The sequence below is a fragment of the Leucopleurus acutus genome, assembly GCF_964270905.1.
Source record: "Leucopleurus acutus genome assembly, chromosome: 12".
In the NCBI taxonomy this organism is placed as follows: domain Eukaryota; kingdom Metazoa; phylum Chordata; class Mammalia; order Artiodactyla; family Delphinidae; genus Leucopleurus; species Leucopleurus acutus.
Genome location: NC_139154.1, coordinates 18,233 through 42,486, shown reverse-complemented (window position 1 = coordinate 42,486; position 24,254 = coordinate 18,233). Strand labels below are relative to the sequence as shown.

Here is a 24,254-nt window from a genome sequence, read left to right as displayed (position 1 = left end):
CAGTATTTACAGTTAATGTATTTTCTTATAGACGGTTTACTCCTTGTTTAATATTTGTCCCACCTCGTTATGTTCCTTTTGCTCTTCTTTCTTCCTTTGAGATTTCTTCAAATTCCATTTTCCCTTGTATTAGCTTGTTATTTTTACATAAGTAGCAGTTACACGTGTACCATGACTTATTAGCTCTTTTACTGCTTCTCAAGCAATGCTGAGATCTTAAATTTCTTTTACTACTTTTTCCTCTTCCATTTGTTTTAATGCATTCTAATTTTTGATATATTTTATTATTACTCTTGTGTGCTGTTAGATTTTACTTAGGTTTATCCACTTATTTATCCTTTCTGTTATACACAATTCTTTATAAAGTCCTTGTTTTCATCTGTGATAATCTTCCTTCTGCCTGCAGGTCTCCCTTTAGAATTTAATTCAGTCAGTTCTGATGAGAACGTATTTTCTAAATTTTGTTTGTCTGCAAATTTCCTTATTTCATCTTTCCTTCCAAACAACATTTTCTCTGTCTCTAGAATTCCCAATGGGCAGTTCTTTTCTTTAGCACTTAAAAATGTTATTCCATTATTTTCTAATATCCAGTCAGTTTCGCTGAGAAGTAAGCTGTAATCTTAATCCTATTGTTCCTTTGAAAGTAATCTCTCTCTTTTTCCTCGGGCTGCTTTTAAGATGTCATGTTTTTCTTTGCTGTTCATGAATTGTACTGTGGTGATCTTAGGTGTGGTTTTCTTTGTATTTGTTCTTGTTGCTTTTTTTTTTTAGTGCTTATTGAATTTAAGGCTCCATATATTCTTTTTAGTTTTAGAGAACTCTCAGCTGTTAATATTTCTGAAATATTGTTTTCATCCCAATCTCTCTCTCCTTTTTTCTTTGGACTCCAGTTTACACATATGATAAAAATGTTTACTGTGGCCGATATGTCTCAAATGCGCTTGTGTGTATTTTTTATTCTTTTCGTTTCCCATGCTTTAGTCTTAATATTGTTACTACTCTATCTTCCAGTTCACTTACCTCTCTTTACCTGTGTCCAATCCACTACTGAGTTTTAAATTTCGTATAATTTTTAATTCTATCAGTTCAACTTCAATCAGTTTATAGTTACTAGTTGTCAAGTTAAATTCTTCACCTTGTCATCTATTTTCTTGAACTTGATAATATTTACCGAAGTATGTATGAACTTGAACGTTTAGGTCATCTATGATTCTGATTCTTTTTGTTTTTTATTCTAATTCTCCTTTTCTTGGTAGTCTTGGTGGTTCTTCAGTGAATACCAGACTTGGGATATGACAAGTTGTAGAGAATCTGAATGACATTACAGTTGTCCTTTGAACAACCTGGGTTTGAACTGCACAGATCCACTTATGCATGGATTTTTTTTCAATAAGTAATACAGCACTACACGATCTGTGGTTGGTTGAATCCTCAGATTCAGAACCACAGATAAGAAGGGCCGACCATAAAGTTATATGTGGACTTTTGACTGCACGGGGAGTCAGCGTCTCTAACCCCTACATTGTTCCAGGGTCAACTGTATTTTCTTGAGGAGAGAATTTCCTATTCTTAGGTAGGGAACAGAGGGGAAGATCACCTCAGTCACTGGACCAACTTCATACTCATTTTCCTTCTTTATAAGGTTCAATGTAGATGTTGCATCAACCTTCCTAACACACAGACACACACACACACATATGTAGAGACTTCCAATGTCCTAATTCATATCATTAGTTTTCCATTGGGCCACAAATCTTTCATAGGTTCTGAACCCCAATTTTGTCTCTTCAGCATTATGAGCCAACTAAGTCTTTTCTTTGACTTCAGTTAGCTTTTGTTTGACTTCTTAGCATCTTGTCTTGTCTACCTATTATACATGGAAAATACTGCAAGGGAACACTGTTGCTGAATCCAGCTCCGTTCTCTGAATCTTTACTCTCTCTGTGATTTTGGTCCTTAAAATTCTAGCTGCCTTGTTATTTCTCAATTCCAACTCTGGTTTCCTTAGTCCTATGACATTGTCCTAAGATCTACTGGCTTTTCTACCTCTTAGGAGCCACATTTGGTTTCTCAGACTTTTGCTCTTCATCAGTAGTTTCTAAATGACTGGGCTAGAAACGCATGTGCAGAATATTGTTCTCACTTCAGTGAATTTCTTTCTCTATTTTACTTTTCTAGGTCATGGCTACCTCAGTAGCTTTCTAACACTCACGGTCAAATGTTTCTTATGATTTATCTGGCCTTTCTAGTTCTGGGGTAAACATTTTCATACCTTCCAATCCAATTTGAGTAATGTATTTTTTTTACAGTGCATTAGTGGAAATTAAATGGTAAATTCAGTCAGTCATTTCATACATCAAAAAGGAAAATCAGTCAACACAACTGTCTGACTGAAATGAATGAAGAAAACAATTCAAGGTAAACAACTGTCCCAGTAGACTTGTATAAATACAGTAGTGGTGTCAGGTGCAGAATTAATCTTTCCTCACCCTTAACTGCAGAACACTCTGCCAGCCAATTCAGTCACTCAAATGATACTGAATTATAATATTCCAGTTTCATTTACTCTCAGTTACTGGTGACTGCTCTTCCTTCTCCTTCATCTGTCCATCAGTGGAGAATGTCAGAGCAGGAGAATAGTAATATTGGCATATTGTAATGCACTGTCTTGAATTCTACAGCTTCAAAATTCTTAGGCTAATTCAATGATCTTAAAGAGCCTGGTGCAGAAAGGAAATGTGAATTAAATCCCAGACCACTGGCTGACCCTTCCAGCACTAACATCCCTTATTCCTGGTTCTAATATATCACAGAATACTCAAGAGGAAAGTTTTGAGTGGTCAGCAGAAATATGGCTCCAAAGCAGGCACACAGAAAAGAAATGTTGTCATCTATGAACCACTTTAAAGTTGACTTGTCTTTTACTCATAAACCAGATTCAGTGTGAATTCTGTTCTGCTAACTGTTAGAGAATCTGTTGGAGGAGTGTGGGCAATTCTTTTGAATTTTTTACTATCTAACTTTTTGGTTTTTTAACATCTTTATTGGAGTATAATTGCTTTACAATGCTGTGTTAGTTTCTGCTTTATAACAAAGTGAATCAGCTATACATATACATATATCCCCATATCTCTTCCCTCTTGCGTCTCCCTCCCTCCCACCCTCCCTACCCCACCCCTCTAGGTGGTCACAGAGCACGGAGCTGATCTCCCTGTGCTATGTGGCTGCTTCCCACTAGTATCTATTTTACATTTGGTAGTGTATATATGTCCAAGCCACTCTGTCACTTCATCCCAGCTTACCCTTCCCCCTCCCCGTGTCCTCAAGTCCATTCTCTACATCTGCGTCTTTATTCCTGTCCTGCCCCTAGGTTCTTCAGAACAATTTTTTTTTAGATTCCATATATCTGCGTTAGCGTACGGTATTTGTTTTTCTCTTTCTGACTTATTTCACTCTGTATGACAGTCTCTAGGCCCATCCACCTCACTGCAAATAACTCAATTTCATTTCTTTTTATGGCTGAGTAATATTCCATTGTATATATGTGCCACATCTTCTTCATCATTCATCTGTCGATGGACACTTAGGTTGCTTCCATGTCCTGGCGATTGTAGATAGTGCTGCAGTGAACATGGTGGTACATGTCTCTTTTCGAATTATGGTTTTTTTAGGGTATATGCCCAGTAGTGGGATTGCTGGGTCGTATGGTAGTTTTATTTTTAGTTTTTTAGGGAACCTCCATACTGTACTCCATAGTGGCTGTATCAATGTATATTCCCACCAACAGTGCAAGAGGGTTCCCTTTTCTCCACACCCTCTCCAGCATTTATTGTTTGTAGATTTTTTAATGATGGCCATTCTGACTGGTCACACAAAAAACTCTGGCATGGTGTTCACCATCTAGCTAATCCTAACATGCAGACATTTATGAGAGTAAAGTCAGGTCTTTGCCAGAGTGGGTTGCGTATTTGGGCAACTGGGTCAAATCAAGAAGGGCAAATGTAGGCTGCCAGAGTAAATAAGGAGAGGAAAAACAAAAAGAGCGAGACATATCATTCATCAGTGATTTCCCCCCCAATATTCTTAGCCTCCACCTATCTCCATCTTACTGGTAACACAGGAAATAGACTGAAGAATCAGGTAAAAGGTCTCTACAGAAACTGAGGTAATATAGAAAATAAAAAAATAAAACATAAAATTGTAAATTTTCTTCCTAGGGATAATTGAGATGATACTTCAATAATAACATAAGATCAGGTGAAGTCTAAAGAAATTTTAGAAAACCCGGATAAAGTAAGAAGACATCTCTTCGCCAGCATCCGAATGTTAGAGAGACACCGAGACATGTGGGCCAAGTTCTGGAGAGAAGGGAAACACAGACGCAAGCTTGACATTTGGTGCAGCTTTTCTCCTTGGGGCATTTGCTGATTCAACTCATACAACCTAGGAGCTGAAAAGCCAAGGAGTTCAAAAGAGTCTAACCACAGAAGCCAAACGGCAAGAGCTCAAGCTAAAGGCAACAACTAATGGAATGACAAGCTACACGTATCCTTAGTCTCACAGGGCTGGGGGAACCATTACATTTAAAGCCTAACAAATACAAGGGTAGTTGGAAATAGGGAGAATCTAAACGTTCACATGGTAATCCCAAAGGGCAACACCCGTAGAGGAAGGACAAGACAGAAATAGAGCAACCTTCACACAGAGTGAAAAACGGTTTTGAATGAGCTCAAACTGAGAATGGACTAAGGTTTCCAGTCCCTATAGTAACTGTCTGCCATGGGCAAAAGGAAATCTTTTCAAGAGAACGATAACAACATCCTGAATGTGGAGGTATCTTTATAGTTTCCTAAAATAAGTTAAGTCCAATTTTAATATAAAAATAATTGGACATACCAGGAAAAAGACTAAATGATCAAAAGCTCAAAAAGAAAAAAAAACAGAAAGAAGGAAAAAAGAAAATATAAATAGACACAGGAGGACAAGAGTTAATAGGCCTTGGTTAAAAAACAAAACAACTATGATTAAACAAAGAAAATAGACACATGGCAAATAAGTGTATGAAAAGATGCTACACATTCCATGTCATCAGGGAATTTTAAATTAGAATAATGAGATATCACTACACACCTATTCAAATGTCTAAAATCCAAATACTGAAATACCAAAGTGTTGACAATGCAGAACAACTGGAATTCTCATTTGTTGCTAGGAAGATACTTGGCAGTTTCTTACAAAACTAAACATACTTTTACCATACAGTGATCTAGTAATCATGCTATTTGGTATTTACCCATAGGAACTGAAAAGTTACATCCACATAAAAACCTGCACATGGATGTTTATAACAGTTTTTTTCATAATTGCCAAAACTTGAAATCAACCAAGATGTTTTTCAATAGGTGAATGCATAAACGAACTATGGTATATCGGTACAAAGGAATAGCATTCAGCAATAAAGAGAAAAGGCTATGTAGCCATGAGAAGACATGGAAGAAGCTTAAATGCGTCTTGCTAAGTGAAGAAAAGCCAATCTGCAAAGGCTACATGCATATTATATGATTGCAGCTATATGAAATTTAGGAAAAGGCAAAAGTGTGGAGACAGTCAAAAGATCAGTGGTTGCCAGAGGTTGTGGGGAGGGAGAAAAGGATGGGTGAAGCCCGGAATTTTAAAGGCAGAGAAACTCCTGTGTATGGTTCTGTAATGGTGGATACAGGCTATTGCACATTTGTCAAAAATCATATAATGTACAAAACAAAGAGTGAAGTCTAAAGTAAACCATGGACATTAGTTAGCAATAATGTGTCAATATTGGTTCATTAACTATAACAAATGTATTACGCTAATGTAAGATATTAATAATAGGGGAAACTGGGTAGAGAGGTAAGGAGGTATGAGAACTCTGTCCTTTCTGCTTAATTTTTCTGTAAACCAGAAACGGCTCCGAAATAGTCTGTTAATTTAAAAAACAAATCTAGACCTGCATACAAAACTTGCAGTAAATCCAACCACAGCAGCATTATTCATAAGAGCCCCAAAGTGGAAATACCCCAAATGGCCATTTACTGTGAATGGATAGATGAAACATAGTAATATCTAGACCATGGAATATTATTCAGCCATAAAAAGAAATCAAGTACTGATGCATGCTACAACATGGATGAACCTTGAAAATATGCTAAGTAATTGTATGATTCCATTTGTATGCAATGTCCAGTCTAGACAAATCTGTAGAGACAAAGTATATTAGTGGCTGCCTAGGGTTTGGAGAAATGGGGGAGTGAGTGACCTATAATGGATTCTTTTTCTTTTGGGGGGTGGATGAAAGTTCTAAAATTGATTGTGGTGGTAGATGCATAACACATTAAATGGTACACTTTAAATAATATGGAAAGTAAATTATATCTCAATGAAACTATTATTTAAAATTATGATTAATGTATTAAAAAAGGAGAACATGTACAATTTAAGCAAAACTTGTCTGTGAAATGCAACCAAAAGAAACTTCTAGAATTAAAAATGCTGAAATTAAGCACTCAGAAGATCGGTTGAACAGTACTTTAGTCAAACAAAAGAAAGGATTACAAATGTCAATTAAAAAATAACTACACTAAAATGTGGAGGGAAAATGACGGAAAACAGAGAAATAAGTACTTAAGACATACAGAGTATATATAAAACACTGTGTCTAGCCAGCCCCAAGTCACACAGCCTAGGGAGGAGACACACAGCCTACCTGAATCACAAGGACTTCTCCAAAGGAAAAATGAGGTTCTGATGCCAGAAGTGGATGGAATGAATTGCAAAGAAAAAGAACAATGGTAAAGTATAATCTAGATATACATCGGTAAATACATAGGTTCCCTGGGGTTGTGATCTGGTACAAACAATAAAAAAAAAAAAGGTAAGACTCATAGTAGAGGCTGCTAGATTCTGCTGAGGAAAATGTCCAGGGAGGGAAGAGTTGATTTATTTCATTATTTTTTTAGAGTCCACATATAAGTGACATCATGCACTATTTGTCTTTGTCTTATTTCACTTAGCATAGTGTCCTCCAGTTTTATCCATGTTGACTTAAATGACAGGATTTTCTTCTTTTTTAAGGTTGAATAATATTCCATTGTGTATATATATGCCATATTTCCTTTATCCATTAATCTACTATGGACACTTAGGTTGTTTCCATACCTTGGCTCTTGTGAATAATGCTACAATGAACATGGGAGTACAGATATCTCTTCTAATAATGATGATGTTTCCTTTGGATATATACTCAGAAGTGGGAGTGAGGAAGAACTTATGACACAAATCGACCATGTGTAAAAGATGTTGTAGGAATGAAAAAGTCTGAACACCTAAGCAGAGTGTGGAGTATTTGGAAAGGTCATTGTTCAAGGTCATACATAGTTTAAAATATTTCAGTGAGCCTGTGTGCATGAAGGCTTGCTTATATTTTGGGATTTGAATATAGTGCAAAGAAGTGTTGCTAAATTTTCGATCAACATCAAAAACAGGGTGGAAATGTTTTTTCTTTTATTATGAAACTGCAGGAAAGGCAAGCCTAGAATCCTAGGCCCACTAGAATCTTCCCTGATGATAGTGCTAATTTAGAAGAAGAAGGATCCAAGGCCATAGAACAATTTTGAAAGCAAAATAAGACTGCTGAGCCTTCACCCAGTGTATGAGATTAAGTTTTAATGGCATATGATGAAGTGTCCATGACACAGCCAGCAGAGCTCGTTGAGTTGTTGAAAATGGCTCTTGAAGCTACAGGAAATGAACAGTAGACATAGAAAAAGAACAAGGTAAATCCCAAAGAGTGGAAGGACAAAATTAATCAAGAGAAAAGTCAAAAATAGAGAAGAAAAGCAGTAAACTTGACAAATAAAACCAAAAGCTTGTTCTTTAGAAAGACCAATAAAATAAGCAATATTTGGCAAATATGATAGTGATGGGACTAGCTATAAAACAGAGAGTTTTTTTTTAATTACAAAAGAATACCATGGTAGCTTTATACCAACACATTTGAAAATCTGGACAAAATGGCTGATTATTGACTAGTTATGTGCAGCCATTATTTACTCCTGTTTCGAGTAGAGAATACAAGTAGCTTTATGAAAATAGAAAATATAATCAAAGATATACACCTTAGAAAGACATCAGTTATTTTCCAATGTATTAAAAAATTAGAAGAGTCCTAATACAAAAATCAGATATGGAAAATTTACCCAAAAGTAACTAGAAGCACATTTCTTTTAAGATCTTAAGTTCTACCTCATATTAGCAAATAGATTCCAGCAACATATTTTTAAAAAGTCATTATGATCAAGAGGGATTTATCACCATAAAGCAGATTTTTTCCCTAATTGGGATTCGGGCAGATGAGCTATGGGACTTTTCAAATCTCCAAAAATAATGACAAGAATAGTGACAGAAAAATAGGAGGCTGCAAGCAAAAACATTCAGGAAATGAGGAGAAATGAATGAGATTTAATAGATGATTATGACAGCCAGGATAGTACAGTTTGTTGGCACATACTTCATACAAGCTGAGGCTTTGGTTTTTTTGTTGTTGTTTTGTTTTTGTTTTTCTTAATTAGGAGAAATGTCTTAGAAGCAGCACTGTGGGGGGGAAGAGAATGACAATCTAGTCTCTAAGCTCTACAACAGAGTTGTCCTTCTCTGAGGATACAGTAAGGAAAGCTGTGTCATCAGGGGAAGTCAGTTTTTTTTTTTTTTTTTTTGGCGGTACGCGGGCCACTGTTGTGGCCTCTCCCTTTGCGGAGCACAGGCTCCGGATGCGCAGGCTCAGCGGCCATGGCTCACGGGCCCAGCCGCTCCGCGGCACGTGGGATCTTCCCGGACTAGGGCACAAACCCGTGTCCCCTGCATCGGCAGGCGGACTCTCAATCACTGCGCCACCAGGGAAGGCCGGAAATCAGTTTTTTATTCAAGTCAGAAGATAAAGGAAACATTAAAGGAAAATACTGAAGATTGGGAATTTTGGTAATGACAGACTATATATTCTAAAGGATACACAGAAACTATTTGGGGAGTGAGAGATTGGAAAGAGACGGGAGATTAGATCAGATCAAGAGATGTAAGAGGTTATGGGGATAAAAATTAGTATTTAAATATCTTGAATGCTTGGACTTTTGGTAGTTACAGAGTAAAATGGGAATAAAAGCATGATGAGATTAATCCTGCTGGTCTTCTGGGGGAAGGTAAGTGGTGAAAACAGAGATATGGAGACACGCTGACTGCACTGGTGGGGAGTACTGGTTATACACCATACTGGTGGGCTTTCAAAACGCTAAATGGAGGTGGGGTCCTGGCTAGGGAAGGGGAAGTCTATATCGACTTGGACAACAGAATTTGGGGGGGTGGTGATTTATTAAATCCAAGAGAGTAAAATATATCAAAAACAGTGGAGGTCGGGAATCAGACAATGTGAAGAAGTTGGGGAGAGAGGAGGAATTGATTGGGGGTGGGCTGTCCCTGAGTCATTACCTGGTAGTGAGCACTCCAGAGTAGAGGTTAAAAGACAGAGCTGGGGAGTAGAGGTTTACCTAATGCAGCGCTGGAATTAATTAGTTGAGGTAAAATATGTTTAGGAACATAGGAGTCTATCACTCACAAGTGTGGAAAAAAATTTCATCTCCCAGTAGAGACACTGCATTTTACACTTGCCATAAGGAAGATGAGTGTTGATGGGGGTCTGTATGATCATGGGCTGATGATCCATAACACATATAGTCATAAAGATAAATGGGTTCTAAGTGGATCTGGTGATAGATTCTATTCACACTTCTGGTACTTCTTATTAAAATGACAAACTCATTCCAGGGATGTATGTTCTTTGCAATTAAAGATGAAAACCAGGCCCCTTAATGAGCCCGTATAGGGTAATACATTGTCTAGTATTAGCATCATGCTATTGACACTTTTCAGGAAGCACTGTTCGCTAGAGTCTTTTCGTAATTTTACAGATAATCATGAAGTGTAATGTAATCATGGGAAAGCATTTACAGGAAAACTTCATTTATTTGGCATGACTGGGAAATAAATGTTCCTACCTTATTATTTTAGATAACTCAAACATCCCCCTGGAGAATCCAAAATTTAAAGAAAAAAATCTGCTCTCAATGAACTTCTTTTACAATTTGTTGTTTCTTTAAATACGGTAAAAGAACATAATTTAATCCTTTCTTGACTACTTAGACTAAGCAGGCTAGAGTCATATCTGAAAGCTAGGTAGCCAAGGCCAAGATATTTAACTTCTCTCAACTTTCCTTTTCTCTTCTATAAAGTCAATACCTATTTTATAGGGTCATTATGAGAATTTAATGAGATAATGCAAAGAGAGCTTAGCTCCATTTCTGTCACACAGAACACAATCAAGCGTACCTATGATTATCAGTAGCCTCATCAGATCAGCACCTTAATTAGTAACATCAAAATCTGCCTCCACTCCAATCAAATGATGGCATCAGATCATATGACCCTCGACAAAATGACCCTAGACTACTGAGGTTTTGAATTACAGTTCCGTGTTTTTCAGTATCTTCACTCTTTGCTGCAGTGTGTGTGCCTATACACAACTGCATTAATTTTTCTCTTCAACCACTGGAGTTTCTGTTTCTAATATATTCTGGTATAACAAACTTGATACCTGAATTTACTAGGACTGTGTAGACTAAGTATAAAATTAATTTTGAATGAGAGCCAGAGGGCCTCTGTCATAAGCAAAGTCATGGATATTAGTGTATGAAATTGGTGACATCCACGTTGGTTATTGAGAAACATTTCTTGAATTCATCTCAACTTTTCAAATATTTGTCAGGCATCTGTTATATAAAGTCTAGATCACTGTCATAGCCTTTTATTTCATGATCAAATGCATTAGAGCACTTAATATGTTCAAGATGTGCTGCTGTACTAGGTATTAGGAATGCAAAAGTGATGAGCTAGGCCCTACTTTTAATTAGGGAGGCTGACCAGAATCTTCGCCATTGTAATATCTTAAGATTGGTACGGAGGATCAGGCTTAAGTTATTTTACCTAGACCTGAGTTTTCTAGGGGAAATGATATTTAACTTGGTTAAGTAAGAGTCAGACAAATAAATGAAGAGAAAGGCAGGGACATTGGAAGTGTAAAGGTCCAGAGGTAATAAAGAACTTGGAAAAGTTGATGACCTGAATAAAGCTCACTGTAGGCGAAACATAAAATGGAACCGGAGGATAATACTGAGTTGTAACGCTGAGTACGTACATTAAGCAGGGACATGGATATGCAGACTGTGTAAACCATGGTAAAGATTTTGGGCTTTTTTCCAAGGATTATGAAGGGCTGTTTAAAGGTTTAATCTGTGAAGTGATATACTCAGGCTTATGCTGAGTATATCATGTTTCAAAGGTCATTTTATGTTAACCACAGATAATGGATGGAGAGTACAAGTCAAGGGATGGGGGACGATGAGCATGCTGCCCAGTGGTCCGGCGGGGAGACTGCAGTGACCCACACTAGAGCGTGGGCAGTACAAATGGTAGGGATTTTCACGAGGGAAAAACGGTAGGACTTGAAGACCAATAGAATAAAGGGAGTGAAAGAGAGGTAGGTGTCAAGGCTGACTTTGTGTTGCCCAACTTCACAGATGGTGGTACAATTTACTGAACAAAGGAATACTGACAAGGGACCACACTTGAAAAAGAAGGTCGAGAACTGAGACTCAAAACTTGGCAAATTTGAGGTACCTTTGAAGTATATACTTATCCCCTGGGAAGGGGCCAAAAGGTACCCCAACTCTCCTCCTTCAAAGATTCATTACTGTGTGTATTCCAACCTCTTATGCTGTTCCATCAGTCAAAAGTCCTGATAGTATGTCCCAGCAAGGCCACTTCTAAATTTTTACCAAGAGGAAATGAAAGTATATCATCCACACAAAGACTTGTAGACAAATATTCCTAACAGATTTAGTTATAAAAGACAAGACTGGAAACAACCCAAATGCCCATCAGGGAGTGCAAAGTTAAATTGTGGTATATTCTTGTAGTGGAATACTATTCAGCCATAAATAAGTAAGTGAATAAATGGAGTAAGCTATTGATATGTTCAATGACATGAATGTATCTCAAAATCATTATGCTGAGTAAAATAACCCAGACCAAGAAAAAAAAAAGCATAATGCCATTTTTATAAAATTCTAGAAAATGTAAACTAATATATAGTGAGTAAAGCATAGAGAGAAGAAAGAATTGCAAAGCTGCACAAGAAAACACTGGGAATTATAACATATTTGGTATTTTGATTGGGATGATGGGTTTGTGGGTCTACGCATATATTAAAACTCACAGTATTTAGTATACTTTAAATATGAACAATGTATTGTGTGTAAATTGTACCTCAATAAAGTTATTAAAAAGTCAACCCCCTGATCACCTGCTTCTAACCAGGTGAGCTCTCATTCCCTGTTCTATGTCCCATCATAACAACCTGTTTGACAATTAGCAGCATACCTGTTTGCTCCTTCTCTCCCTGTGGATTTCCAGCTGGGCGCCAAAAGAGATTAAGCCCCTTTTGTTCCATGTGTCTCTTACAAACCTAACACAGTGAATGAAAGGATGAAGCATTGGTAGTCTCACTCATGCTGGTAAATATCTGAGAATGAACACCTTTTCCTATCAAATCAGGTCCTACGAGGACAGGGCAATAGGGGATGGATCAATGGTGGATACTAGGAAAGGTGTCTGCTTACTGTGCTCTCATATACAAGTGAGGGACGGGAGGGTAAACAGGAGAGGGAGTGAGATAGTTAGGAAACAATGCTTTAACTTGAGGCACATGTAGAAACCAGTAAAGAAAAATCTACGTGGAGGTGGAACACAATACAAAAACTATCCCATTTAATTTATGCTACCTAGGAGACACCAAAGAACAATGCTTACATTTTAGGAATGGTGTTGGAAGTGCAAATCGAGAGGGAGATTTTGTGCATATGTTAGATGCAGCTGTCGGGGAACACCCATTCTGGAATGAAGCGATGTCACGTCACTTGGGGTTTCACTGTCATTCAGCTTCACTCTGAGCTCACTGCCCTCAGGAAGCTAGCAGGTTAGACGCTTTAACTGAGAAGGCAAAGCTTTGAGTCCTGGGAGATATTCCTGTAGCTGAGAGTTTAATTTTAACTAAATGGAAACGGCTCATGACATAAAAGCAAGATTGAGCCTTTATGGAACATTTTAGGATTGTACATGGCGGCAGTCCCAAGATGAAAAACCAGGGTACAAAGGTAATCTTAAAAAGATGCCTGTAGGGTCACATAAAGCATCTGAAATGACCTACCATGGAAAATAAAATCCTAATGGGCAAATCCTTGTGCTTTATCTATACATACAAATGGAAAGTTAAATACTTATCTAGCTGTTTTTAGATATTCAGTTTTATGCAAACGATGTTATTCTTAACGGCATTTTTGTAAGGCCCTCATTGCATACCATTTTAATTAAATTTTTATTTATTTAGCCACTGTGTTCACTGCCACGGAGCTGTAAATTCTAATTTAAGATATAATTATTTCCTGATTTCAAGGATTAGCCTCTCCCTGCGCTACTTAAATAATACTTAAATAATATGATAGAAATTCTGTGATTCAACACTCAACTGAAAGACAAGAACAGTGTTTCAAGGGGGTTGGAAGCAGAGAGATCTATGTAAGCAATATGGAACAAGTAACTTTGCAAAGAAAAGATGGGCTTTGAGGCTACTCTTGAAGGATTCTTGAACTGGGGAAGTGATATAAGATAGAGAAGGGCATCCACATGGGAGAACAGGAGGAGTACAAGAGAGATACCACAGAAAGCTCTCAGGTTTCCCTCCGTGTTAAAAAAAAAAAATCTTATGGTGTCTGAGTTTGTTCAAAGTCTAAGGAAAATATTAGCATAGCAGGGCTTCTCTATAATGGTGTAATGATCGAACCTGAAATAGAAACCACCTCAGGACAGAGGGAGGGTAAAAAGGCGTCAATTTCTCATTGTCTCCCATCAACACCCACTGTAGACATAGTTCATAGATTAAAATCTTTTTTGACTGTGGACCTCAGATTGGACTGCCTGGGAATATGGTGTTCCACAGCACAGGCTAGTTTTATCTGTTTCTGGATTTATTTTTATGCTTATTTTAAACTTCTGTAGTGAGAGATACTCTAGCAGGGTACTAAATATCAAAATGGAATTCGTCTTTACTAATGGCTTTAAAGTTAATCTGGGTTAGTGATTATAAAATTATAGATATTAGTATTTCCCTACTGTGTGATGAAAGCAACCCATGCTATACCATGCATTTAAGAAATGTCACCACACAAATCCCAAGATGGTCTTCCTCCACAATTCCAATGGCCAAATCCTTCAGGAACAGAATGCCATCCTCTTCTTAAATAATAATGTTAGATATAGTACTATTTTTAGAGTTGCTTGAGGGTTTGTTTTCTTGGTTTTTTTTTTTTTTTTTTTTTTTGCCGTACGCGGGCCTCTCACTGTCGTGGCCTCTCCCATTGCGGAGCACAGGCTCCGGACGCACAGGCTCAGCAGCCATGGCTCACGGGCCCAGCCGCTCCACGGCATGTGGGATCTTCCCGGACCGGGGCACGAACCCGTGTCCCCTGCATCGGCAGGCAGACTCTCAGCCACTGTGCCACCAGGGAAACCCTGGTGTTTTTTTTGATGTTAACTATAACAGGCCAAGTAGGAGGCATAACCAATATGAGAGGCAGATCAACTTGCCTAGGGCCACAGATACCGCAAATAAAAGAAAATAATTTTAACATGTATTTAATATTTTATAGGTTCTAGGCAAGATTCTATGAACTTTCACATACGTTAAGATCACCGTAACAACTGTGTGAAGAGAATATTATTAGCCCAATTTTATGGATGAGGAGACCGAGGCTCAGTAAGATTAAAAGCTACAGAACACAGATATAAACTCAGGTCATCTGACCCCAATCCCAATATTCTGTGTAATCATCATGATTAAAGTAACATGTATTAGGTACTTGCTCTATGCCATCTTCTCTGCTAAGTGTTTTATATAAATCATCTCATTCCCAGCATAATGTCCCTAGAAAGGAACTGGCTAACATTCACAGATTCAGAAACAGGCTGATCAAGGTCACGCAGCTGATAAGTAACCCAGCTAGAACTTGAAATCTGAGTTTAGAACTAACACTCTTTATTAATATATTTTGCTGCCTCTTAAAGGATAGTGCAATCCTAAAAGTGAATTCAGTTACAGGTATTAGAACCTTATTCAGGCAATATCTATGTGATAAAGTGAGGGAGAAAATCCATTCTCTTGGGGAATCAGACAGCAAGCACACATTGAAATCTCATTCGAAATTAGTTGCAGCAAATAATACGTTTAAATGTTTCAGTATATCATCCTCCTCCACAAAAAGGACACTTCCACTTTTGCTTAATATCCTATCCTTAATTAGCAATGACAAGAGCCTCAATTATGGATTGCTTTCTATATGTGCCTAAAGCCATGCTTAGCAATTTATATAAAATATCTCATTTAATCCTCACAACCAGACTATTAAGTCTATGATTTCTTCCTGTCAATCAAGGGAACAGTACACAAAGCTCAAAGAACTCGAACAGGTACTAACCTACCTAGTTAAGGGAAGCAGAGCAATTCTGGCCCACAAACACCTTGGAAGCTAATCATCTCTGCCTTTCACATGGAAGCCACAGTTGTGAGATTATTCAGCAGTCACCTGGTGAGATGTAATGCATTTTATCTGATACGACTGTGGGAAATGTGCTATAAAAATAAACCCAGTGTGCCTTGCTTGTTGTGCCAAAGAAACCTCCCTGGACAGTGTGAGTGGATAAAATATTGAAGAAATATTGCTGCCCATGATTAGAGTTAGAGGGATGGAAAACAATGAAGCATATATTTGAGAAGGGGATAAACAGCCACAGACTTCCTTACTTTTGTCCAGAGAATGTGAGCAATTCAGCAAAGAGCTCCTAGCCTTCGTCTGTGTAAAACTATTGCTAGATGTTAACTTGCCAGGGCTGCAGGACCCAGCACCTCCTGCATGTATACCCTGTCAATGGAATGTGAGCAAAGGTAATGAATGTCACTTCTGGGATGGAGTGATTAAGAGCAGAGCCTCTACACCCTTTTCTCCTCTGTCTTCCAACTACATTCCAAAGGCTTTGAGGCCCTAGGAAATAGAGTCAGGACATAGAGGAAGCCTGGGCTCCTAATTCACTTCATGGAGAAAAGATCTCAGCAAATAAAAAATATCATGTTGGATTATGTCCTTAAAAGTACAAACTCTATTAGATAGATTTCCATCTTGGGCAGGTGAATACTCAAATACATAATAAGACTAAATAAAATATTTTTCTCCTGATATTCTGTTCATAAGACTATAATGATACTTGTCCAACTGTACAATAATTATGTGTTAACCTCTATGACTCCCCTCAAGACTGGGAGACCCTCCAAGGTAATGATAATGACTTTTTCACCTTTCCAGCTCAGCACCTAGATCAATACCAGGTATAGTATCCACAGTAACAAATATTTTGTGAATATATGAATGATGTGTAAATAGATGAATACAAGTATGAATAAATGAGTGGAGAGACTGGAGTATACAGAGAATAAAACTATTTTCATAACAAGACCACACAAATTACTTTCCATTTGACTTTAGAATGCATTTTTGAACTTATATTTAAATGTGGGTGTGTCCAAATCAATTCAAAATCATTCAAATAATAGAATTAAGTCAAACCATGAGAGGTTAAAAAAAAGAAAAGGAAAAAGCTTGTCTCTTTTGTTCTTCATCCTCAATTTCTCTCCCTAAACCTTTCTGGCTTAGGCAAAGCACCAACCTAACTTGAATTGTCCTTTTTCATTCAAAGTGTGTTACCTTCCTGCTGAGCGTCTTAAGTAAAAGATAAAGAATAAATATGTTCTCAGCTCCTGTGAGGCTGCAGGTTTAGTCTAGGTAAAGAAAGGGTAAAATAGAGAAGTTTGCCATTTTTTATATTACTTTCAAAGTTCTTCAAGGCTGTTTTAAGTCACATACCTGAATCAGAGGGTACCAAGCAGTCTGCTTAGGTATACAGTTCTGAATCTAATGTTTGTAAGTGGGACATGAGATAATGATCCCCTCAACACTTGGGGCTGCCTGGTACAGCCTGGGTTACCCAGAACCCTGGAACTATTCACATTCAGCCACAAATAGCTTCTCTAGGGTCTCCCAGGAAGGTTACCCGAGAGAGAGAGTCAGACAAAAGGTCAAAAGTGGTCTCGGATGGCAGACACAGTGAGAAACGCCACACCCATGGGTCCATCAAAGTTCTCTCGCCATTCAACCAGCGGGCATCAACTTGTGCAACAGCCAGCGGCGAGTATGCCAATGCTCATGGTGAACAAGAGATTGCTAGGACTGCTACAAGAACTAATGATCCAGAGCAAAGATACAGCAGGTCAGGGGCGGGAGTCCCAGGAGACCTTGTCAGCGTGGGTTTAGGTGGTTACCCGCCCATCTCTATCTTCACGTAAAGATGATATGACCGCCTAGTGGATGTGAAGGCTCTACCAGTCTGTGCCTTCTACCATCATTATTGGGACATACCTTACAAAAGCAACCACCAACTTGGAACGAAATCAGTCTCATACACATCATCAGATGATACTGCAATGAGTTTTTGTGTGCCAAAGAAAGAAGAAACTAGATTCTTTGAAAAACACTGGCTTAAAATTTTTGATCGTAAAAATGATTAAAATTTTGTCTAATGTGACGATCAAAAATAGAGAGATGTTATTAAAACATTGATTAGAATTACAGTCACAACTTCAAGAATAAGACCTGGTAAACAAAACAAAACAAACAGAAAAACCAAAAAACACTTATGTTTGTGGAAGCAACTACAAGTTTCTCAGTAAAAATCCTGAAAAGCATTACTTGAAAATTATGTAAATTAAGTATTTGATATCTTTCCCAATACTTTATACTTTATTATGGCTTGTTATTTTAAATTTTTATTTATATTAGTTGTTTTACTTTATCATTGTTTAATATAAAGGCTATACAATTTTTACCAAGCTCCATTTAGATCCCCTCTAGTTTATTCTAGTATAGCATACAAGTATCATTTAATAAGTGTGCCATGAAGTGAAAACAGTAAGCAGTAGTACCTACCTATATAAGCAGCATATTAATATTCACAACTAGACAACGCCTTCTAGAGTCGAAGGGGGCAGAACCCAGAAGGTACCCTTAGCCTACTGATTAGGTAAATATTCAATTTAAGATGATATATTCCCTAGACCACACAAAAAATAGATACCAGTGTAATCATAAGATTTGAGGTCTGTAATTTTAGCTAGCAATGTAGCCCTTAAGGCAGCAATTGCTGGTGTTTCATGAATTAATTGCCTACCGTGGAGCTTTTCAACATAGAATACAAATTTAATCCCACACACCTTACTATTATAAAATTTACTTACATTTTTCATGACACATGCAGAATCTAAAGATTTATAAATATGGAGTAGATAATGCTTTCCATTTAAATTTGGCATCAAGCCATCGCTCTGAGACCAAAATAACAATGCAGACAACGCTGGTTTAAAAAAAATCCCAGATTTACTTAATTTTGGCTGTTTGTTCCTTTGCCTAAGTGTTTGTTTTTTCTTTTTTTTTTAATCTTACTCTCTAAAGCCAAGCCAAAGTTCTTTCTTCGAAGAATCAGATTTTTTGACTGATGGTGAAGCAGATGGATCACAAAATTAGGAGGTAGGACAACTGGATATTTCTGATTACAACTCTTTTACAGATTTGTTTGCTTGAGTATGGTTTTTTGCTTCTTATTTGAGCTAGAGTTTCCTCATCACTAGAATGAAGGTTTTCATTAAATATTTCTGAGTGTTCTTTTGAGCATCATGTGAATTTGTGATCCTGTCTAACTTGTTGCAGAAAAAATTTAAATGTATATAATCTTAGAAGTATTTATACTAGTTATAAATTCAAACAAAGTAGGGATTTTAAACGCTGAATTATCCTGATTTTATGCCATGCTGCCACTAATAAACAAACAGCAAGTTCCCTGATAGTGATTCTCTATTATGGGATATTGATATATTTTGGGATTTGGAGGTTGGATTGACCTCCCCCTGTTTACAAGACACAACTTTCTGATTTGCCACCTGCTATGTCTCCTATTCATCTTTTTGTAAGACTTTTTAAACATTCAGCAAAACCCTCATGGTACAGAATTTCCCCCAAGTGGCCCACATTTGAACAGTAGAATTCAACTGAGACTTGAAGATGGGCCACACGCAGCACACCCTGCTGACATGTTCCTCTACCCACGTCCCTCCTTTTCTCACTGCCTGGTAATTGAAGTGTATTTTTGTCATTGGTGTCAAAGCCTGTCTCCTAGGCTGTCTTATTATTTTTAAATCCCCGACAAGTCCACCACAGTGATCCAGCTCCTTGCACTTTATAGGTGCTCAAGATCTATTGGCCAAGCCAACACGTCTCTCTCAGTTTCTCTAGACTTGCAGGTCCTTAACTGCGGACCCTAGGGTGACTGGGAGACACAGCAGCTGGCCTGGAAGAAACTGTGCATAAACCACAGATTTTTACTTATGCAGCTTTGTGCATTAATTCTGGATAAGCACATGATAGAATGTCATATGTGTGAATTTTATTTTTCAGGTGTAGTGATGGTGGGAAAGAGGCTGGCAACAGCTATTGTAGACCACACTGCATTATAAAAAAATCTGATAAATCCAAGCAATTCAATTCAAAATGGTCAATTAAGGGGAAAAATGCAGTCATTTAACTTGATAATTCTACATGATACATTAAGTCTCTCACAGACTCCACCACAATGAAAGCGAAAAGAGTTGAATGAAGGTAGAGGAAGATTTTCTTTAAGGTCCACTACTTGATTTCTTTTAGCTCCTAAATATGTGGGAAGCAGTAAAGCATGGTGCTCAGGCCATTGTACTCACCTGATCTTGGAGTTGGGCAGTGTAATTTGTGCACTGGCTGAACAGATGGATAACTAATCATAGGCAAATTCTTAACTTTTCTCTTCCTCAGTGTCTTCATCTGTAAAATGGGGATATTATTGGTACTTACTTCTTAAGAGCTTTGTGAGGATTAACTACACTAATCCATGGACAAGAGACATGTTGTCTACATAACGGGTGCCCAATAAGTTACAGTGACTGTGTTGAGTTTTTGATACTGCCCATGACAACAATGATGGCATATGTCTATTTTTATCATTATAGTGTGATTACACGTCATATATGTTGTATCTCCTTGTTCTGAGATTAACATAGCCTCTTTTAGAAACCACCAAAAGGCTCAACAGTATTGGTGAGAAACATCTGTGAACAACAAACATTCAGACACAAACATTCAATTAAGACGACCGCTTCCAGAAGCAGTCTCTGAAGCATGTCTGATCTAGAAGGGATGCCCCCATGCACTTCCTGCTAGGAGAGAATCTTCTATTGTTGCCAGTCAGGATCATTCCCTGTTGGTTTAAATTAACCTGAAAAATCCTCAGCAGTTTAGGTACGTTTAGCTCAACATCGCAGATTGTTTATACCTGTGATGCAGGCACGTCAAAAAAACAACCACTGAGCCACTGGCTTAGGGTTTCCAGCTGAAGCTACAGCGGTTCTTTTCTGTAAGCACAGGAAATCAGCCAAGCTCAGTTTGCTTAAGACATTCAGGTAAACCGTTTGCTTTGTCAGAGCGCTCTCCCAGGAACGACCAAGATATTCCGAATCATTTACTTCTTTCCCATTCTTTTCATGAGGTGGATTCCCCAATCGTAAACACAAAGAAAGTGTTTAATCAGAAGCAGCCAGAAGTGATTGGTGATAACTGGGATTTAATGGCTCAATCTCAAATCTAGTTTCAGTTGTGTTTCACCAGAGATTTTTCAGATTCTTGCTATGAGAGTTTGGCAGAAGACAATAAAAATCATGATTTCCTCATTTTTTTCTGATGTTTTGCTACGGTGCTAAGTAATATGTTCAGTATTCCCCTGGAAATATATAAAGCACTTGACGTGGTGTGTTCATCACTTGCCTCTGACTAAAATGTCCAAATGACTGAGAATTAATGAAAATCATTATGGATAGGAGCAAAGGATGTGTACCAAGATGTTCACTAAAGCATTGTCTACAATTGTGAAAATGAAAACATATATTATAAACTGTATAACAATAGGCATGAAGTATTTACTACTACATGGACTACTATGAAACCATTAAAATAATGATGTAGAAACAAAAAAATGTGAAAAATGGGTTTTAAAATTAAACAATAACACACTAATATTAGATTATTTAGTTATTATTCTGGCTCCAACCAGAAGAAAAACAAACAGTAATTTGAGCATGGAAAGTGTAATGAAAAAACTATTAATTATGAAAGACGATTAGAGTAAGGAAGGAATGGCCAGCGACAAGTAAAGAGAACGCCAAAACACACAGTTAGCAGAAATAAGGAGAGCCGCTAACCCTCCAGTTGAAAAGAAGACCTCCTCCTCCCTGCCCACAGGACTGAGGTCCAGACCCGGTTGAAAAGAGCATGACTGTGGCTCACTGGATGGTAAAGAAGCTGCTGTGGTGTCTCCTGGTGGAACTTTCTGGAAATATGCCCTCTGTAAGTTGCTGGAAATCCACATTCTAGGGTTCCAGTAAAACTATGCACGGGGAGATTTCTCACCTGAGGCGCTACTCCAAAACTGCTTGATAGAAGATGCTGACGGAAGCTGTCGTCCACTGCTCTCTCTGCGCACTGCTGAAGCCGACTACCGGAGAAGTTGTGAGCCCCGGGAGCAGGGCTGAGGACGCCCTCGGAGCTGCAGGAGTGAGTGGGTGCTGAAGACGCCACCAAGAGCCTTCCCAGCAAGCACCGGGGCATCACGAAGCAACACCTTCCTCAGGTGCCATCAATTAGGAAAGCCTAACATCACACGAGCTGGCCAAGGAAAAACTATTTAAAGGACCCATAGCACTTTTCACAGAGCAAGTAACAAAAGAGTGAATTTCGAGCTGAGAGGCGGTAACCAATGTTACCTCAAGAAAAATTAAATTAAAACGGAGTTTTCTTTTTTTTTTTTTTTTTGCGGTACACGGGCCTCTCACTGTTGTGGCCTCTCCCGTTGCGGAGCACAGGCTCCGGACGCGCAGGCTCAGCGGCCATGGCTCACGGGCCCAGCCGCTCCACGGCATGTGGGATCTTCCCGGACCGGGGCACGAATCCGCGTCCCCTGCATCGGCAGGCAGACTCTCAACCACTGCGCCACCAGGGAAGCCCTAAAAAGGAGTTTTTATCACATAATCAGTGAAATGCAAATTCAAGCAATAAGATGCCATTTTTGACTAAAAAACAAACTGACACAAAGAGTATATAATATTAAAACGTTAACAATGGCTCTCTTTGGGTGGGAAATTACCAGAGAATTTCTCATTTTTCTTGGAGCATTGCCATATTCCTACAATATAAATGTACATAGATTTCCAATGCACAAAAATAAAATACAATTATCAACTCAGCTACCCAATAAACTTAATATTCACTCAATAACTTTTACTCTGTATTTAATTACAGCATAAAATGTAAGAACAAATGCAATATGGATGCTGCATATTAAAGGGACTCGATCAGTCTTACTCATTTTGTGGAATCAAGGAAAGGACCATTCAAGCGTTTCCATGAGTTTCTCTTCCATTCTACCTAAAACTCCCTCTTGCTGGAGGAATTCTGTCGATCAAATTCTAGTTATCCAAATCAACACATTTAATATATCTTACAGGAGTATTAGTGCTTTGTGTGGGGGGGGGAGGGGTGGTGGGTACAGGTGAAATAAGTTTAGGAAATGATCAATGTACCAAAGGTGAACAGGTTTACATATTACTGTTTCTATCTGTACATACCACACAGGTTTGTACAGAACTGCAATAGTGTTTGGATCTAGCTAGAGCCTGGATATGATTCTGCTTTACCAACCCAACAAGGAACTTCTTCTGTGCACATGATTGAATCAAGGTGAATGAACATGTTTGGGGGAAGTTTTAAAGGCTTACACAAAGAACTACAGCTCTGTCAAGTGATGTAATATAATTATAAAAGTTCTTTTAAAAAAATTTACTGTTGCCTTTCAGTCTACCTTCCTGTATTTTACTACACTCTACCTTATTTTAAATGTGATTTAAGGAAATGTTTTGCTCCATACTTCCTTAGTCTATCCCTCCCTTTCTTCCTCTTTGCCTTATAAAAGAATAAATATATAATCGAGCCAAAAAAAAAAAAACCCTCCAGCTTATTTGTACAAAAAAGCTTCAACTAGCAACCTAACTGTCCATCAACGGATGAATGGATAAAGATGTGGCACATATATGCAATGGAATATTACTCAGCCATAAAAAGAAATGAAATTGCGTTATTTGTAGTGAGGTGGATGGACCTAGAGTCTGTCACACAGAGTGAAGTAAGTCAGAAAGAGAAAAACAAATACTGTATGCTAACACATATATATGGAATCTAAAAAAAAAAAGGCTCTGAAGAACCTAGGGGCAGGACAGGAATAAAGACGCAGATGTAGAGAATGGACTTGAGGACACGGGGAGGGGGAAGGGTAAGCTGGGACGTAGTGAGAGAGTGGCATGGACATATATACACTACCAAATGTAAAATAGATAGCTAGTGGGAAGCAGCTGCATAGCACAGGGAGATCAGCTCGGTGCTTTGTGACCACTTAGAGGGGTGGTATAGGGAGGGTGGGAGGGAGGAAGACGCAAGAGGGAGGAGATATGGGGATATATGTATGTGTATAGCTGATTCACTTTGTTATAAAGCAGAAACTAACACACCATTGTAAAACAATTATACTCCAATAAAGATGTTAAAAAAAAATAAGCTTTAAAAAAAGCTTCAACTACAAAGGGACATGTTACCGCCTGCTACCATCAATATAATACCTAACAATTTATCATTGATGCTGTAAGAAAGTTAGTGGTGTACCTAAAACCATCTTTTATTTTAAATATCCCTTGTGCTAGTAATGATTTTCCTTTATTATCCCCAAGTCATATATTTAAACCTAAAGAGACAGACCCAATTTCACTTCTCTAAATTATTCTACTGTAACCACATGTACCCTAACTGTAGGAGATGCTTGAGCCATTTTCT

General features: G+C 38.0%; 1 protein-coding gene across 3 annotated transcripts in view; it reads right to left on the bottom strand.

The window, feature by feature from the left end:
* LOC309969710 (uncharacterized protein) overlaps window positions 1-23,807 on the bottom strand; it is a 40,410-nt gene extending 16,603 nt beyond the window's left edge. For all 3 annotated transcript variants that reach the window (XM_082851578.1, XM_082851579.1, XM_082851577.1), the window contains exons 1-2: window positions 21,786-23,807; window positions 20,048-20,147 (exon numbers count right to left, since the gene is read on the bottom strand). In XM_082851578.1, coding sequence (XP_082707704.1) covers window positions 20,048-20,147; window positions 21,786-21,983 — 298 coding nt within the window. In that variant the 5' untranslated portion in view covers window positions 21,984-23,807. The remainder of the gene's footprint in view (window positions 1-20,047; window positions 20,148-21,785) is intronic.
* Window positions 23,808-24,254: the final 447 nt, after the last annotated feature.